Here is an 18319-nt window from a genome sequence, read left to right on the forward strand (position 1 = left end):
AGGTGGGAGAGAGCGGTGTGCACTGTCAGGGCGATGGCGTCATCTGTAGACCTGTTGGACCGGTATGCAAACTGCATCGGGTCCAGGTTCCTGATTCATTTGAATCAGGTGTGCTGGAGCATGGAAACATGGAAAACATGCAAGGCGGTGTGCCTTGAGGACCAGGGTTGGGAATCACTGGTTTAGGTGTCATCGTTCAGTGTTGATAATCCTAATACAAATCATAGCGTCCTGTTCCTTCACAGCTGTAGACGTGCCAAGAGAGGACCCGGCTTGATAAGATATAGTAAGACCTTTCAAATTACCAACGAGTCATTTCAGTCTGCTCAGTTAACTGAACTTCTGTTGAATAGGTGGGTCGTATTATTGATAAAGTTAAAGAGAGGAAGCTGGTATGGAACAAAATAATTAGTTTGCTTTTCTTTTTAGTACTTACATTCTCACCAGGAAAAAAAAAACGTTTGACTGATCCTGGGGCAAATTGTAATTCAAAAGCTAAATCGGTTGTGGGATTAAGTTTTCAATCATAGCTCTGTGTTTACCTGCATGAAGATAGAAATGTTATAGATGTGAGATTCTGGATATATGGAGAAACACACAATGGATGCTTCAAAATTTGAATATGTTTTAAAGGATTCTGTTTTCCGTAGAAAAACTGGTTCATATCTGTACTTATAACCAATAATATCTGCTAATATGGAGCAAGAAATTACCTCAACTTTCAGCTCTGCTTTGCAATTCCTTTAATTTTGATGATAATTGATACAGTAATAAAATCAAAACCATGATTCCCATAGATGGATGTAACACACTGTAGCTTACAGAGGGAATTTCCTTTAAACTGAGTGAAAACACACAGCTGGGGTTACTTGTGGTCTTTCATTTGCATTATCATTGTACCATGAACAGAAGGGCAGTAATTACCACGGCAACACTGTGGAAAACTATCACTAAAACTGGGCAGTCACTGGTACAGACGCTGGAATGCTTGAAACAAGTTTTTGCCGGAAGGTAGTTTAAAATCTAACCAGATGATCTGTAGGGATGTGACATATGCAACAATAGACAAGTCCTCCAATCAAAACGACCAGCAAGGATGTTTATTCACACCTTTAAACATGACCCATAATGGCGTCCACTAATCTCGATTATGCTTGGGTTTCGTTTCTTAAATCGTGTTCCACTGTGACAGTTTCCTTTTCCTGCTGTTCTCTGACCTCACAGGGAAACTGCTCACTGTCTGTTGCTCACGTTTCAGCTCTGATGGAAGGAAAACCTCTGACAGACTGGGACAGTGGTCTCTGTGACTGCTTCGAGGATGCAAGTACTTGTAAGAGTGTAATGTAGTATTTTTCACACAATAAAGCTTAAAATCACCTAAGATCACTTTATCAGCCTGTAGCTGTATCTCCATGTGTTTTTCAGGTTGCTATGGTTTCTGGTGCTGTCCTTTCCTTGCCTGCACTGTTTCAGGAAAGTTTGGAGAGAGCAACTGTCTGCCCTTATGTGATATATGCACTCCTGTTGCATTTTCTGCTTGTGGGGTGCCTCTGTGTGCTCCTCCTGCAGCCTTGTCTATAAGGGCTGCCATGCGGAACAGATATGGTATCAAGGTATGATGCACTGACAACACTGACCTCCAATAGATTAGGAGTGAGATTGAAAAGTGTGACTATGTTTCAATGTGCTGGTTTACAGGGTTCCCTCCCTAAAGACATCGCAGCTTCATGTTTCTGCGTGTGGTGCTCCTGGTGTCAAATGCATCGTGAGATAAAACATCGCAAGAAAACCCCTGTTGTCATCAACATGCCGTCTCCTACTATTGTCAACATGCCGTCTCCTACTATTGTCAACATGCCGCCTCCTACTGTTGTCAGCATGCAGTCTGCTCCTGTGATGATGATGCCTACAAACTCTCAGCAAGTCTTTATAGCTTAAAACTGACACGTGTGGAAGTTAAATTTGTTGTTTGCTCTGACACATTCATGTAAACATCAGTGAAAGACAAAGTAGTGATCTTCTTCTGTGCCCTTTTGGCAACTGTATATCATTCATTAATTACAGTTGATCAATAGCTGTATTGTAAAAAAAATAAATTTAACTTGCGTTTTGTCGTATATTTTTTTTCCTTAATAATCCTGAAGATGTATATGATTAGAATGCTGATTTATGAATCTTGAGCTCCAAATACACTCTGGTGACCCGTGTAGAACTCTTTAACGTTCGTCATTTAGGCTTCTTCGTTGTACATTAATCGCATAATAAAAGCTGATCACATGTAGAAACTTAAAGGGATAGTTCGCCTCTTTTGACATGAAGCTGTATGACATCCCATATTAGCAATATCATTTATTAAATTTGACTTACCCCCTGCTGCGTCCTGTGAGCCGAATTCCAGCCTCGCTTTGGCGTTGACAAGTATTCCGGCTAGTTGGCTGGGGCCACAAAAATAAAGCGTTTTGCTTCTCAAAATAATATGCGTTCAAAAGAGTAATACATTTGCATCACAAAATCGTTCATCCAGAAAAAGTCAGACCTCACAATCGCTATTTTCTCTCTACCTTCATATCAAGTGCACAAAAAAACATAAAACTGAAACAGTGGAGCTTGATTTGAAAGACCTAAATTGCTGTGTATGTCTTCATGTCTGCAAGCGATCTCATTAGATGTTCTCATTGAAAAAGTTTCTTTTGATTTAACATTCCACCTGTAGTATGAGGGACGAATCAGTTTAAATAATAAAAGTGTTGCTGAAGTTATTACTGCTCTTCTACTTATGTATGCAGTGATGTTGCAAATTAAATAGCTTTGTGTGGAAGCATGTCACAGTGCCCATTTAATTTCCTTTGTAGGCACAGACAGTTTTTAAATCTCTTTTTGGCGGTCCAGCGTTCGGATACAAATGAAAATAAGACTATGTTCCTAAGCAAAGCCTATCCAAAACCCATATATGACCCATATATTCATCAAGTTCAGTTAACTGAACAGATTCAGATATGAAAATTCAGATTGTAAATCCCTTTATGTCAACAGGTGACACAAGTAACCAAAAACATAAAGCCAAACGTAAAGCTTTGTTTTTATTTATCAATATGGAGCAACACTGAGCTCCTGACTCCCCTTTCTTGTCTCCTCCCATCTCCCTGAACCTTTTCTTCTCCTCCAAGCTTCCTGCACGCTCCTGTAAGCAGCTAGGGGACAGTTTCATGTTTGTTAAGCCTTAACTTTCATCATGTGTTTTCACACTTCCTAATTCCCAGCTGGTTGTTTTAACCATAACCCGTTTGTCATCAGCGGTTAAATTCAGGGAAGCGCCCTGCAGCCATCTAATTCTCACCCTTCATCACAGCTTACTGAGTGGAGTATGAGCCTCCTCGAAATATTCCATGTGTTTTACTGCTGATTGAAAACTCACACCAACTAAAATAACAACTGGGTTTGGTTCCCATAAAATTAGTAAGAATAAAGTTTTAGAGAAGTTATTTTGCCATCAAACCTCGGATGGCCTTCAACTTCAATTGTTACTTCAACAGTTGTTCTTTCCGTCTGCTCTCGAACAAACATTCGAGAGAGCAAGTTCACAATCATGGTTCTGCCCCTCCTCATCCTCAGAAGGGGTTGGTAGAAGCGTAGCAGGATTCAGAACTGTGCAGTGTGTCATAGTGATGTTAGGCCTGTCTCAGAGGACACAGATTGGCTACCGAATCTGCTGGATAACCTGTATACATTTTAGAGAGTTTTTTACCTTCATGTGTGGAGAGATTTCCCAGAAATGTTTAAAAGAAGCGCTCAGTCAGCCTCAACCGGTTGAGGCAGATGGCCGCCCTTCTGGTTCTGTCACAATTTTCTTCCGGTTAAAGGGGATTTTTTCCATGCCTTGTGCATGCTCAGGACGTTTTTATGCAATCTATTGATTTCCTTAACTAGACAATTAGACAACTATTTTTTAATTGACATTGTATGAATTGGATTTATTTGGAATTCAATAAATATGATCATAAATTACTTGAATTGGACTTGATCTCTGAAGTTCCTTAAGAGACTACATGTGTTGTGGTTTGGCACTATATGAATAAAATCTAATTGAATTGAAGTGAACGAATGGTGAAGCCTTTGATTTGATTCGGAGCAGATAATCCAATTCGAGTTTATTAATAACTTGATCATAGCATGATACATTTTGATATGGCTGTGTTTCATTCTTCACATCACTGACAGCAGGAAGAGCGGTTTTGTTTTTTGTTCAAAGGTTTTGATATCACTCAACACCTTGTGTGATTCCGATTTGCATGCAGACATGAAGAATTTCTTCATTGCATGTAGCAGAGTTTGTGTGTGTTACTGCCCTCTCCTGGTGCAGCAGCGACAGCACGGTGCTTATTAATGTCTGGTCAACATCGTGACTGATGTTAATGTGCTGGAGGAAGAGTCTGGTGGTGTGTTTAACGGCTGGCTGTCCCCTCAGGCCCCGTCCAGTCTGTCAGGTCATCTCTGTTGTCTCTGGTCAGACTGGTGCTGGTAGCAGGCAGGAGTCCAGTTCAGGGTCCACAGTCGGCACCAACTGCAAAACCCGAGGATATAGAGAAGATTTGTGTGACGTTCTGTCATTTCTTCATTTCCACATTAATTAGATAAATCTAATTTAATACAGAGTAACGGAAAAACAGAAACAGCCGAAGGTGATATAAGGGACTTAAATTGTTGTGGATGTCTTAATCATTTCGTTTGTAGGAGGCACAGTGCTGGGAAGCTTTTATTCATAAATGTAAAACAATGAAGAACCAATTATCTGATAACATGAAAGTTTTTTTTCTTTCCTTTTCTCAGATTTTTTTATTTCAGAGTGCAGCATGGATACCAGCTTTAACAACAATTTTATTCATTTAAAAAGAGACCATACACATTTCTCAACATACAAACAAGTTAAATCAAACCAAATTAGTCAAATGGCTCATTTTCGTTGTCTCTTGGCAGATATTAACAACCATCCAAATTTATTAACAAAAAAAGTCAAATGAATAACATGAACAGTGAATTGAAAATAAACAGTGAATTGAGAACCCTTATATTCATTATCTTTGAATATATACAGAGCATGTGAACGGAGTGGAGCTGCAAAATATAGTTGGAGCATGGAGCCAGTTTTGATGAAATGCGCTCCAGTTCCGCTCCGATACTGCTCACACCACGAGTCTCGGGCATGCAGAAATCCACCCAGAATTGAGCTGTGCCCATCACAGGACTATGGTGGGAAAGCGCCCACAATGGCCTTAACCATGGCCTGAACAGGCTAACGTTATGGTTCCTTAGCTAGCTAAGTTTAGCTCGCCAACGCTAAGTCTTAGCAGTAATTAAAAGATATTAAGAAAGATACTTGGATGATAAAGTATGTTTTCTTGTTATTTGTTAATAAATAAGAATAAGAAAAAGGCTAAAAAAGACTTGAGCATTTTCCAATGAATAAAATGAAAATGGTGATCAGAGCTGCGGCTGGTTGACTGTTAGCTCTTCCGGCAGCAGCTAACACCTCGTCAAGCACCGCCTGTCCCTCACAAGATAGACATCTGAGTTTGCACTGACTTATGGTGGACCTACATGGATGTATTTATTCTATTTGTGTGTATTGTGTTTTGTGAACGTAGTGAAAGTGGCGGGGATGCCACGCCAGATCAACAGAGATGTCCACGCCAGATCAACAGAGATGTCCATCGGACAGCTAGCTCTAATCACCTATATAAACAATGGCGACGAGCGCTATTTATAGTCCTCTCACCCTCTCTCGTTCACAGTGACGGTATGCGGTCAACACCGCTCTATCGATACACAGCAGGGAAAAGGGAGGTGAGTAAGGTGCACAGGTGTTATCACAACGTCATTACAAGTGCATTAAAAAGGTCTGTAGCCCATTTTGGGGGTACATTTTCTCTCCCATGAGTCCTTGTTGCATTCCCGCTATGCTGATTGGTTCTGAGCTGGTCACGTGTTTCGTGGACGCCATGTTTGCTTCCAATATTCCTAGTTCACCCAGCTATCCCCACAGTGAGCTATATCAGAACACTTCAAATACATTATTAAATTATTATTAGTTGTTATGCCAATATAATGCCAAGCTGCACTGCACATGGCTGTAGTGTAAGACCGGGTCAGGGGAAACAACTACACCGTTTCCCCCGTGACAAAAAACGGAGGAAATGATGGGAGATTAAGGTCAGAAGGAAGGACTGGAAAGCGACAGATTTCTCCGTGTTGTGTGAGGTAAATGTCATTTTTTTCTCTGACTTTTGTTAACAATTACTTAAAAAATAAAGTCATAATAGCATTAATATATACCATGCTCTCAAAAACTCCTGACACCGCTTAAGAAATGAATTAAGTTTGAAGTTAGTCTAGCCTTATGCTAACCTGTAGCTAGTTAGAAAATTAGCAGCTACTGTCATAACAACAGTAACTCGGATGCAATATAACACCTACTGTGAAAACGACGTGTGCATTTAATTCATGTCGATGTAGACAGCCACATTTCGGTAACACATAACTTTGCCTCAGTTACTAAGTTATTACTGCTATCGCGCTAATATTATGGTCCTTTATTCCCGCGATTGACATCTGACTAAAACCTCATCCAATGCTTGTGAAAACACGTAACTTTGCCTCGGGTACTACCAAGTTATTATTGCTATCGGGCTAATGTTATGGTCCTTTTCCCCTGCGATTTACATCTTACTGAAACTCACGTCCATAGCCTCATCCTATACTGTCAATCGCGTTATCCTTTTCTTATGTATTTGGCAAAGAAACTGTAACTTTGTGAAGAATTCAGTAGTTAGTCATGAACATTTTGGATGTATTGAACTTGTGTGTATTTGGCCAATTTAGAAATGAGAGTTTTATTCATACATGTGTTTGTGAAATAAGAGATGTCTGGTTAAGAATACATGATAACTTATTGATAGCTTTTGTAAATACATTTGCATTTTTCTTTTATCTGCAATTCATTTACTTCCATTAAAAAGTCACTGTCATTTTCCTTTTAGGACCACTTTGATGAAAAACAGTATGAGAGTGGCAGAGCAGATGGCCTGAGGAGACTCAAACCGAATGCTGTCCCAACCAAGTTCATCTTCACACCACCAGAGTGCCCCGAGAGACCCACCAAGCGCAGTAGGACAGAAGATGAATTGTGTCCCGGTGCACAGGAACACATACATGTTGACCGTTCCTATTGTTCTACCGAAAGCCATACATCTCTTGAAGTTCAAACAGGTAAATATGTTCAAGATGTTCAAAGTGAGAACTGATTGAACTTAGTCTATTTGAAAATGAGGTATCCCCATAAGGACAGGAGTGCAAAATGCAGCTACAAAGTTAATGTGCCATATACATAAATATCATTTTATTGGATGTTATAAATTCTTGCTTTATTTTATATGTAGGTATTTATTTCCACTAAAAGTGACAATGCTTTTGGCTTATCAAAATAATTATTGACATCATTATTATTCATTTTGGTAATGTTTACTAAAGTTTACAATTGCAAACGTGAAGTCTGACCATGACTGATATTATACCATTAAATCTTTCTCACTCTCTGTGCAGTCTGAAAACAATACTGAATTGATAGTGTCCGATTTTTATTTTTTTGCACAACAGGATTTGCTCCTTTTGTGTTGAGTGTGTAGGGGGGGGGGGGCCTTTTTGAACTGACTCCAGTGATTCTGAGGCTCATTAGAAGAATTTTCTGTAATGCTGTAATGTGATCTGAGATGACACTTTGCCTTTGTGTGTGCTTTTGTATGTCTGAACACTATAGTGTGTCAGCTTTCGCTGGTGTGCCTGAAGATGTGCTGGGGCGTACTTCACTGTGGCTGCACGGCTGCATGGTGTGCTGCATATATAAGACATAATAAAATCACCAACTTGTAATGTAATGTTGACATTTTTGATTATCAAAAAGTGATTTCTTTGCAAAATTTTTCTTTTCCCCCTACGCAGACAATATTTCTGTAGAATACGACATATCAAATATATAAGGAAATATTGCCATTACCAGGTACTTGGTGTGATGCATACTGATGGAGCAGAATCGTTTCACAGATGTGTCCGATGCTCCTACGTAGACTTTTCCTATGATTTTTAATTCATATTATCTTTAAGAAATCCAGACAAATGGTGATTTTGTCACTTTAATGTTTTTATTGATTGTTGCTGCAGATGAAAATAACTATGATCATTAAACTTCTTGATTTACAACATTTTAAAAGCATTTCAGAAAGCCAAACTCAAACTCAATTACACTGATTACGCACACTGTACGAGACATAAAAGAATCATAAACAATAGCAGACATGTTCAAACCACATTAGAAAACGATTAATGTCTAGGAAACAGATGCTAACTTGTTTCACATTAATAGAAACCAATTTTCATCCTATATATTAGTAGTTAGTTATATTAGTAGTAACTTTGGTAAATCTGATTTAAAACAGAGTAATTGATCATCATCGCTCCATCTGAAGAAACTTCAAGTTGTCATAATTATCATTGCAGCATATTAAATATGACATTACAGTTAAACGTGTACTGATGCCCAAGAGCAACTTTTAAAAATATTTGAATAGAACGTTTTCAGTCGCTCATAGCTTGAAAATACTTGGTTAAAATAAGATCACAAGTAGGTCAGAGTACCAATCAAAAAAATCTGCTGCAAGCTAAACAAACATTTTTACACCACAGATTATTGATCTCTGCTCAATCAAATAGCTTTTAAAAGAAGAAATAGACAAAACATATGAATCCACAACCGTCCTCTATTTTTTCGCTGGAGCAGGCTGCATGTGGACCACAGTGGGGTTTTCCTTCCGAAATTTTAACTCCCGATGCATCTGACACCAGGAGCACCACACACAGATGCAGGAAGTGGCGATATCCTTACAGAGTGATCCCTGTGGGGCAACGGTGTCTGATTCTGTTTTATTTTCTTAACACTTTTACTTTCCCCACTTATCGTCCTTCCCAGGTCAAAAATAAAGTTTTTCTAAAGGTGCATGTCAATGAGAACCTAAAAATAGCCACAAAGCTTTTATTCAAACATGCAACAAGTAAATACCTAAAAAATTTGCAATTGTTTTACCTTGACACCATATTTGTGTCGAATGCCAACCCTCAGAGCCAAGCCTGCGGGGGGCACAAACAAAGGTATCCCGAAGGCTGACATCACTGAAGGGCTGCATATATCACACAGTGGAAGACAGCGGTTTGCTCCAAAGTTTCCTGCAACACTGCAGGCGAGACAGGGGCAGCACCAGAAACCATAGCAGCCTGAAGAACAAGCAGTTTGATGTTGTTATATATATTCCAAGTGAGTAAAAAGAAACAAAATTAGCTAATTTACTGAAATCATTATTACTGAGCACAATATTTTGAGTAAATATAATTAAAAGATGTTGATTCTTACAAGAGCTTGTGTCTTCACAGCAGCCAAAGAGGCCAGTGCTCCATTCTGACAAAGGTTGAGCTGTCATGGCTTAAAAAACAAATTAAAACGCAGAAATATGCGAATGACTAGCAAACACACTGTTTTGCAACACATATTCAGTAAGGTTAGATTTTATTGCAATAACTAGCACGCTAAACTTGATTGAATGTGTATTTGTTAGTTACAGTTATTAGTTCTGGTTTGACTTTATTCCAAACTGGCTGTTTACATGTTTGTAGTTTTAAATGCAAACTGAACAGTAGCTGCCCACATTCCCTTTAAGGATGATGACTCACTCTGCCTGAGCTTTGCTCAGTAAGTGGCAGGGATTAGAATGCATGGCAGCTAGAGGTGAATGACTGTGTAAGAAGAAAGACACCCACTCTGTTGCTGACTGTGTTTATTCTGCATGTTAATATGTCAGAAATGACAGCACACTCGCTGGTGGATGGTTAGCTGTTCAGATTATGCTGCAGTTACACAATCAGGGTTTTAGAAGTGCACAGCAAAAGGTAGGAAATGGCTCTAAAATGGTGGCAGGTTAGTGCTTTATCTAAATGGGCCACATCAGCGTCAGTGTTACAGACTTCTTCCATTATTTTACAACGGAAACAAAAAAATCTGCGTAATTTAGTCCAGCTTTACTGACTGTCTACGGAGATTAACAGTAACAAAATGCATGTGAATACATTGAGGAGAGAAGCAAATAGATGGTAACATTAACTTAACTGGTCAATAAAACAGAATGCGTATTGACCCAAAGTGTGTGACACTCTCATGTTTTTTCTTTTCAATCAGCACCTCATTTCAGTCCTTGGTGGGCAATGCTTCTCTACTATACAACTATAACTTTAACTAAACTAACTGCAGCCTTACTCACACTACACATATTTGAACAGGGAATTTCCTTTTGTTGTATGAACATAACTCGCAAAAATCAAGTATTTACCAGCTCTTCAGTTGTTCTGCTACTGCAGCTGAATAATGACTATGTTTGCTCTTGCAGCCAATTAATTATTTTGGGTGTTTTGCTCATGGATGAGAACTTTAGTTAGTTTACGACTCTGGTTGGTCAATCAAGTTTCAAGTCTTAAAACAAGAAATTCAGTTAGTGAATTACGATCCCATTCGGAGTAAATGTGTGTGAGCTAACAGTGGACTGCAGTTTGTTAAGCTATTTAATCACCCATGATTTACAGGAAGTGTCTCTTCATCTTTTTTTCACAGCAAAGGTGGGAAGAATTAGGTTAATTATGTTAACACAAGAAATCACCATAACATGAAACTATAGTCTGTATACTATACTTTATACTAACTATATGCTGTTGTATATAGCTAGCATAAATGTTAAACTTTTACTGAACTGTTCTATATTACTAAGCAAGTGTTTTCAGAATCTGAGCCTTTAATAGACGATCAATATATATAGAATATATATATATATTATTTCACTGTCAGATCTCCTTGGTGTGAGTATATTTGGGTATGCACTCTAGCTCACAGTAACAATAATAATAATAGTAAAAAATCTTGGCAGATTTTAGCTCTAAAACACGATTATGATTACTGCTTCTATTCCTTAAATACTGCCGCTAAGAATCTCCTTCTGACCAACAACGAGCTGGGAAACTTCCCAGCTCACTCAGCAATACAAATTTCTTTCTTTGTGAAAACCCAAAAACATCCACGAACAAAACCAAATCTTACCTGGTGAAGATGGAAACCTTACTGACACCTCAGACAGTTGTGAAAATGCACGTCTTTTGTGAGGTGTGGCATGTCACGAATTACTTGCAAAAACAATGCTGCCGAACCTGAACACTTGTGCAAATAGAGGTAAAAAAAAGCAAAAAAACCAGCTTTAATCAGGAGCATGTCCCTTTTATTATTTTCATGAAGGTGGGGAAAACCTGCCAGTCACTAAGAGTTAAAGAATGTCGTCTGTCCTCTAAGAGAGACACACCACACTCCACCCCAAAGAGTTTCGGTGACTTCACAAATGTGTTAGTTCCCATACCTTACACGTAACTGCCTTTGGATTTCTGTAGTTATTTGTTTCCTGCAGTCATTTTAAATTCTGGTATGTAATTTGGTTTATATGTATGTACTTTTGGTACTTGAATGAAAATAGAGAAGAGTTTCATGCTGCCTGAGACTACAAATGAAGAAAAAGATTGTAGTTCAACAGGTACTGTAGCTTAGAATTTCCCTGACTCATGCACATAAGTGCCTGCACGCATGACTTTGCAATGCTCTAGTCAAGTTACAAGTTTCTGTCGAAAAATCACACTCATGTACATTATGACTTTTACAATGAGCTGTAATTTTGGCCATTGATAAAACCCCATGAATAGAGATATAGAATGTATCATTATATTCCTAATATGTAACCATAATCAAGTTTTGCTTTACCACTGATTTCACCAACACATGTGAGTCAGTATATGTAGAGTGTCAATCTTGTCATCAATTTAAAGGTTACCATGTTTTTTGAATATGCTCATTCAGTTCAGTTCATTAGATAAAGTTGGTGACAATACCTTCCTATAAAGTTGTAAATAACCCTGTACTGCCTATTACAACATGGTCAAACTGCCAGACTTCTTATAGTTTCACTGCACTCCATTCGGTTTTTACATATCTTAGGCCTTGAAATATTATAACTTATTTTTTGTTTATTGTGTGAATAAAAAGTTGTATATAAAAATATATTTCATTATTTCATTCAAACTTTTTATTTAAGGAGGCATTGCTGCTCTTGCACAGAAACTTGATTCATACCGCTGCTGTGTAGTTGAACGCGGCCTTTATAAAAAAGGATGGCCTCATGCTACTACCTACTTGTGCAGGTAAACAGAAATGTAAATGGTGTTACATAAATGCAACACTATCAGGAAAAATACTTGTTAGGTTAGGTTTGTTAAGTAATTCCATGATGGAAGTGGGATGAAGATGCAAGGTTTTGCAGACAGTTTGAAGATCCAACAGAGTAACAAGACTAAAAGTATTTTTAAAAGAAATATTGCCTTATTATCTGTGGAACCAGATGTGGGTACAGATGTTTTAACAGATGCTTCAATCCTAAGTAACTTACAAGTAACATTAAGCCACAATGCGCGGTGCATAATAAGTTAGTTTGAAACTATCTGCAGATTGAGATGTGCTGAGTGATTCAAGACAGTTTTATTTGTAACCACTTTAAGGTCTGAGAATTACATTGGATATCTTACATTTTTATTTTTTTCTTACAGAAAAACAGAATGTCTTTTAAAGTAACACCCTAATGGTTTATACTGCCATCTGCTGGTCATCTGCTGGTAGTGAGGAAGTCAAGCAGCAGCTGGGCTTTGTGTTAACTACTCCTTAGTGGGACATATGGATAGTGTGGAAAACGTCAAGGGACAGCCCAAAGCCATTCATTTTCACACAAATACATGAAGGTACATAGTCTTAAGCAGCATTGTAACAATATAATACCTTAGTGGTTATACCTCTATCCTAAAAAAAATAGATAGTGATAAGACAGGGAAAAGAAAAGGTAAAGGCGCTTGTAAAAGCATCACAGTTTGGCACAGAAAGCACTGTGTAAAGACATTCTTAAATGATGGCTCTTCTGGTGTGGTTTATGTATATGAGAAAGACCTAGCAACTAGTCTCTTCTTAACCAGCTGTTTAGGCACCACTGTTTCCAGTAGTCTCTTCACTAGATCCAGACGTCCTGCCTTGATCAGTGCCTTGGACAACTCTGTGACCTCTTCTGTGTGTGTCCTATAAAGGGACCTTAGCTCAGATTTCACTACCTCCTCAGGGTACTTCTCCTCTGCCTTATGCACCCACAGCTCCAGCTGGGTGATAACAGTGTTGGGATCAGGGCCTCCCTGCATGAACAGAGCCAGCAGAGCCTGGAGGAGGCAGTGCAGGGCTGTTGTGTCTGTGCTCCCCGGTCTCTCTAACTCCATGGCCTTCTTGAAGCAGTCGACAGAGTTCTGCTCCTCGCCTTTGATTAGAAGGCAGCGTCCCCTGAGCACATGGAGGTCTGGCAAGTTATCACCTTGCTCAAACTGTAGGGCATGAGACAGACTGACCAGAGCACTGTTTACTGCACCCTCATCCACCAAAATGCTCTCCTGGAGTGCATCTACACCCATGTAGTAGTAGACCTAAAAAGGAAGACATGCTTATGTGAATGATGTGCTTATGTGAGTAGCTGTATAAAATCCAGCTTACTGGGACAGTTTGTGCCTTTACCTGAGCCATGTCGAGATGAGTTCGCAGACATGGACGTACAGCGAGCACTTTGTCCAAGTCTTTTCTAGCCTCAGTTAGCTTCTGCCGGTCTGGGATTCCACCTTGTCCATGCTTTGCCTTCTCTAGGTCCTTGACATATAGGATCATACTGATCTAAAAAGAAAATAAATTGTCCCAAAAAGTCAGTTGTATGTGCTATAATCCACTAGATTTTTCTCACTTGCAGTACCTTGACACGGGTGCAGTAAGCCTGCCAGTTGAGCTCTGGATCTGGCAGAATATTTAGGGCCATGTTGCAGATCCCTGTGGCCATCTCATGTTTGCCCATATAAAAGAAGACCTTGGCCAGAAGGTTCAGGATGAATGTGTCATCACTGGCCATATTTATGGCCTGAAAACAGAGAAAGTAGCAGCTATTACAAATTTTTTACTGTAAAGTACAACTAACTCACCACAAGATGCACCGTAGATCTAATATTAAATATATGATATATATTGTTTAAAGTGTGAGTGTGAAGGTTGAAAGGCGCTACATTAGCCTGGACCATTTTCAGCATGCTCTTCACAACAGTGAGAAATAAAAACTCTCTTCTTAAACGTTCATAGAGGAGGATAGAGTAGCAGTCATTACCTGTGGTAACAGCTCATAATTTAATTATCTGTTCATCAATATCTAACCATGTAACTTAAAGTTTGGCCTTTATGTCTGGGCTACAATATCTTCAGTTCCAGGTAATAATAGTTATAACTTGTATTCCCACGCCAATTGCCTTATATGTGGTGCGATGCGTAAATGTGTGAGCTGACTCACGGTTCCGTAACAGGACAGAGGATCAGAGGCGGAGAAGCCACAGTCGTGTATGGACATGGGCACAGATGAAAACTCCTCCTTCCTTTCCAACAAAATGCCGACATAACACCAGGCAAGAGCTATCAGGAAAGATCACAGTTAGTTTATTGCTCCAAGTTTCCACTTGTTAGCACGCTTTATGTATATGTCTCCCTTTCCATTAGAAATTATCTACTTTAATATCATCAATCAAGTGTTTCCAGCAACAGTTACATGCATTGTAGGTACTTTTTTCTAACCTTTGAGCTACTTTATACTCACAGACTGATGAATTTCAAACAAAGTGAATATATATCTTATTTGGACTGTCATACTTTTATTTCTGCTTGATATACATCATGTTTATTGCCAGATTCTTGTCATTGTTTGCTCCTTGTTGTCTGGTTCACCCTGCTTAAAAGTTTTTTTTTTATTTTTGAATTCTGAGGCAGCTTTTGTTGTAGTTTTATTGATAAGCCTAGAAAAAGAATATATACATCTTTATATAGATATATATTTATAGATATAGATATAAATGACTCGTATTAGCAGTTAAAATAAACTCCATTTCAAATGACATGATTACATATAGCATAACACATTCATATTCACAGTTTCTGACATAATTAAGATTCTGTAAGGGGACCAATGTGCATGAGTAATTTTGATAATAAAACCAGATTATACCGATGCGATTCAGAAAGCCATTGTATAGCATATGTTTGATGAACTTTGAAAGTCTGAATGTATCTTTCATGTTCCATGAATGAAAACATGTTGCAAACATATGGACCTATGATTCTGGGTTATAATAAATCAGGAAATCTTTATGTTGCCGTGCAAATTTTCACCAAATTCTTGTATTACATTCATACAGCAACACGATGTTTACCTTTGTGCTGTTTTTTCTCAGAATCCAGTGTTTCTTTGAGGAGCTTGAGTCCCTTATTGTAGTGAGAGAGTCTTGAGTATTCAGAATCTTCTTTGGTCTTTAAAATGTGGTCCAGTCTGCAGGGAGAAAAAAAAAACCTTGAATATTATCATAATGTTTAGTGAAATTTGATCTATTTTTTAAGGTTAGTTCTGTACCTTATATAAATGGTAGCCATTTTGAAATTCCAACTTCGTTTTTCCTCTGTGGGTATCTGAAAAACAAAAGCAGGTCAGCAGCATTAGCTGATCGCTGTTCCACCCAAATAAAACAACTTTCTGAAATAGTCTGTAAAATCATATATTGTGCCACATTTGTGTTTTGCTTTTCATGAATATTATTTGCATGACTTGAGTTTCCTTTACCCAGCTAAGTCTAACGCACCTAAGGTTCCTGAGCATAGCCATACTTAAGAACTTCAGTAAAAGTCAAATGAGTCAAATGAGTATTACAAGAGCAAACACAATTATATAATAATTAATAATGCAGCTCGGTTAACATACCAATTACTAAAAAGCTGGATGATCAAGTAGTCACAGAATTATGTTTGTGCTCGACACATAAATCTTCCATTTACCAATAATCTTTCACAGCTTAATATCTACTGTATATGTATTCTGAGTAATTTGGTCCATCTCACCAGTTGACCTCCATAACACAGAGCTCTGTTGTAAAATGTCAGTGCTGACATTAGCCTCTCCCTCAGGTCATCCTCACTATCCAGCTCCACATCATACGGATAAATGTAAGCCTGCTCGGCCAGGCAGCGTGCAGCCAGTAGCCTGGCCTCCTCCTGAGAGGCCTCTCCAGCATCAATGCCCATGAGGTGGGAGACTTTGTCCACACACTCGCCTGCATCCAGCTCTCTCCCCAGCCTGTCGTACACATAGCCCAGATTGGCCCAGGCATTGAGGTTTCCAGGGTCTTCTTTACAAATTCCTCTAAAAGGCCAAAAATCATAGGTATATTAGAATAAAATCACTTGTGTCTTAAACATGTTAAGTGATCAAATACAGTATGAAGTGCTTTATTTTCATCTCTATCAAACTGCATTACATTTAACTCAAACCATTTTTAGCAGTGAGAGTATTGATAGAATATCTCAACAATTATGGGACTTACAGGACTTTTTCTTTTCTTTTTTTTGGTTCTTAAAAGATGAACACCCTGACTAATTCTGCACCAAAACCAGTGTTTGCATGCAAACATTGCTAGCTAAACAATGTTACAATGATTTATGGGATAAACTTCACCGAATGAAACATTACCATATGAGCTTTTTTCATGACAGGAATGTTACTCCCCATTCACAACTAAATTACCGTGCTGCTAACTTGACTGTTAATTGTTGGTTTATTTATTGTTTCTGAACATAGCAACCAGGAAATAGTGTCAACTAGATAAAGCTGCCAGTTTCCCAGCAGAAAAGAGGAAATACAACATAAGATAAATATTTTAGATAATAAAAGAGAACTGAAAATATCATATATATATATGTCATATCATGCAGTAACTTATAATATCAAATAGTACATGTGATCAGTGGATCCAGAGTGGTCTGAATCTATGTTTAGTAATGTGTATTTAAGGCACTTCTTCCTACTGCAGCCATGAAATGTGGTTATTTTGAAGCTTAAAGCATAAGAATACACAATGTCCTTTGAAAATTTCAGTCTTTGTGGTGTCTCTATTTGTCAGCAAGCTGCTGAAAACAAGATGTGCCACTTATCAATACGTCGCAGAAAAAGAACAATGTTTTGACAATATAATCTATTAATATTATAGTACTAATGTTTTGTCTTCAAGGAAAAGTCAGTGTATCGTCACCTGAATATTTCCTCTGCTTTGTCCAGCTGGTCAAGGTGAAATGCAAGCAGGCCTAGAAGATTTCGGACGGCATATTGTAAATATCCGACTTCAGCTTCTAATTCAGCTTGCAGGCTCTCCTGTTTTAGGTAAGTGTCCCGGTGTCGCAGCTTAACTGGTCCAGTGGGATCACAGTTTAGATTAAGGTCCAGGTGGAAGTGGCCAGGTATGTAGTCCATGTCCTCTATGAGAGACTCAATATCCTCTGTGCTGTCGTCTTCCATGGCTTCCTTCTGTAGTTTGGAAGGAAACCTTTAAACCTGTATATCTTTTAACTGATCCAAGCTATAAGTCCTCCTTGATTTTGTCTTACGCAATACTAAGACAGGCAGGTTGAACAGGTTAGGGTTTGGAGTAACAAGGGAGGGGAATAGAGTACTAATGTGGGACTGAGTATAACCATGGATGCATTTGGCATTTAAGCTCTTTTTTTTCACTTTCATCGCTCTGGGCATTCTTAAATATTTTTGATTTCTCTGATTTGGCACCGTACCACCTGAAATTCCTTGAAGCCCATTCTGATCCTAAACTTATTCATAACTTAGATTTTGTGAAAATGTCTTTGAACCCTCCATGCAGAATCTACCAGCTGTTTTTGCCATGATCTGTGGTCTTTGTTATGTTCTTTGTTTCTCCCTTTTAGTTTGGACTTTCCCTGCAATAGACTAGCAACTTGTCCAGAATGTCACCTGCATCGTGGTCAAAGGTAGATGGGACAGGCTCCAGCCATCCCAGGACCCAGAATTAGAATAAGTGAGTTTAGAAAATGAATGGTGGACCGATACTTCATGGTTCATGTTCGGTCTTGTCTCTTTATTTTTGGGTTTTCTTGTTCTGTATCATAGGATCATCTTATATCTGTATCTTAGTAACGTTTACTTCTTGTTTTGTTTTGAATCCCCCCTCCTTCGTGCATTTCCATTAGTTTGACTTCCTGTTTTTTCCCACCACACCTGTATTCTGTTGGTTG

The 18319-nt window shown here is 38.6% G+C and overlaps 2 protein-coding genes and 1 long non-coding RNA gene across 4 annotated transcripts; 1 reads left to right on the forward strand and 2 right to left on the reverse strand.

Annotated features, from left to right (window-relative positions):
* The first annotated feature begins 200 nt into the window (after nucleotides 1-200).
* On the forward strand, nucleotides 201-2291 carry LOC142399883 (cornifelin-like). The gene is made up of 4 exons (XM_075484439.1): nucleotides 201-286; nucleotides 1259-1330; nucleotides 1426-1613; nucleotides 1699-2291. The coding sequence occupies exons 2-4, from the start codon at nucleotides 1264-1266 to the stop codon at nucleotides 1936-1938; spliced, it is 495 nt and encodes a 164-aa protein (XP_075340554.1). The 5' UTR covers nucleotides 201-286; nucleotides 1259-1263; the 3' UTR covers nucleotides 1939-2291.
* Nucleotides 2292-8184: 5893 nt separating this feature from the next.
* On the reverse strand, nucleotides 8185-11945 carry LOC142400680 (uncharacterized). 2 transcript variants are annotated; one of them, XR_012772956.1, is made up of 4 exons: nucleotides 11183-11945; nucleotides 9455-9523; nucleotides 9131-9318; nucleotides 8185-8942 (listed from the first exon to the last, which is right to left on the reverse strand). It is a non-coding gene; the product is annotated as an uncharacterized LOC142400680 (long non-coding RNA). The 2 variants fall into 2 exon arrangements; XR_012772955.1 differs by lacking the exon at nucleotides 11183-11945 and having other exon boundaries at nucleotides 9455-9640.
* Nucleotides 11946-12628: 683 nt separating this feature from the next.
* Nucleotides 12629-17635, reverse strand: ttc22 (tetratricopeptide repeat domain 22). The gene is made up of 8 exons (XM_075485783.1): nucleotides 17311-17635; nucleotides 16124-16424; nucleotides 15642-15697; nucleotides 15445-15560; nucleotides 14535-14653; nucleotides 13953-14114; nucleotides 13724-13876; nucleotides 12629-13635 (listed from the first exon to the last, which is right to left on the reverse strand). Exons 1-8 carry the CDS (start codon nucleotides 17571-17573, stop codon nucleotides 13099-13101), a joined length of 1707 nt encoding a protein of 568 aa, XP_075341898.1. The 5' UTR covers nucleotides 17574-17635; the 3' UTR covers nucleotides 12629-13098.
* Nucleotides 17636-18319: the final 684 nt, after the last annotated feature.

This window comes from Odontesthes bonariensis, chromosome 15, assembly GCF_027942865.1.
Source record: "Odontesthes bonariensis isolate fOdoBon6 chromosome 15, fOdoBon6.hap1, whole genome shotgun sequence".
NCBI classification, from domain to species: Eukaryota; Metazoa; Chordata; class Actinopteri; order Atheriniformes; family Atherinopsidae; genus Odontesthes; species Odontesthes bonariensis.

Excerpts from the sequence above, each read along its gene's own strand:
- LOC142399883 (XM_075484439.1), top strand. The coding sequence starts at position 1,264 with ATGGAAGGAAAACCTCTGACAGACTGGGACAGTGGTCTCTGTGACTGC. Across the intron at positions 1,331-1,425 it reads CTTCGAGGATGCAAGTACTT|GTTGCTATGGTTTCTGGTGC; the intron begins GTAAGAGTGTAA and ends TGTGTTTTTCAG. Across the intron at positions 1,614-1,698 it reads GGAACAGATATGGTATCAAG|GGTTCCCTCCCTAAAGACAT; the intron begins GTATGATGCACT and ends GCTGGTTTACAG.
- ttc22 (XM_075485783.1), bottom strand. The coding sequence starts at position 17,573 with ATGGAAGACGACAGCACAGAGGATATTGAGTCTCTCATAGAGGACATG. Across the intron at positions 16,425-17,310 it reads AAAGCAGAGGAAATATTCAG|AGGAATTTGTAAAGAAGACC; the intron begins GTGACGATACAC and ends TTGGCCTTTTAG. Across the intron at positions 13,636-13,723 it reads CTCATCTCGACATGGCTCAG|GTCTACTACTACATGGGTGT; the intron begins GTAAAGGCACAA and ends CTTCCTTTTTAG.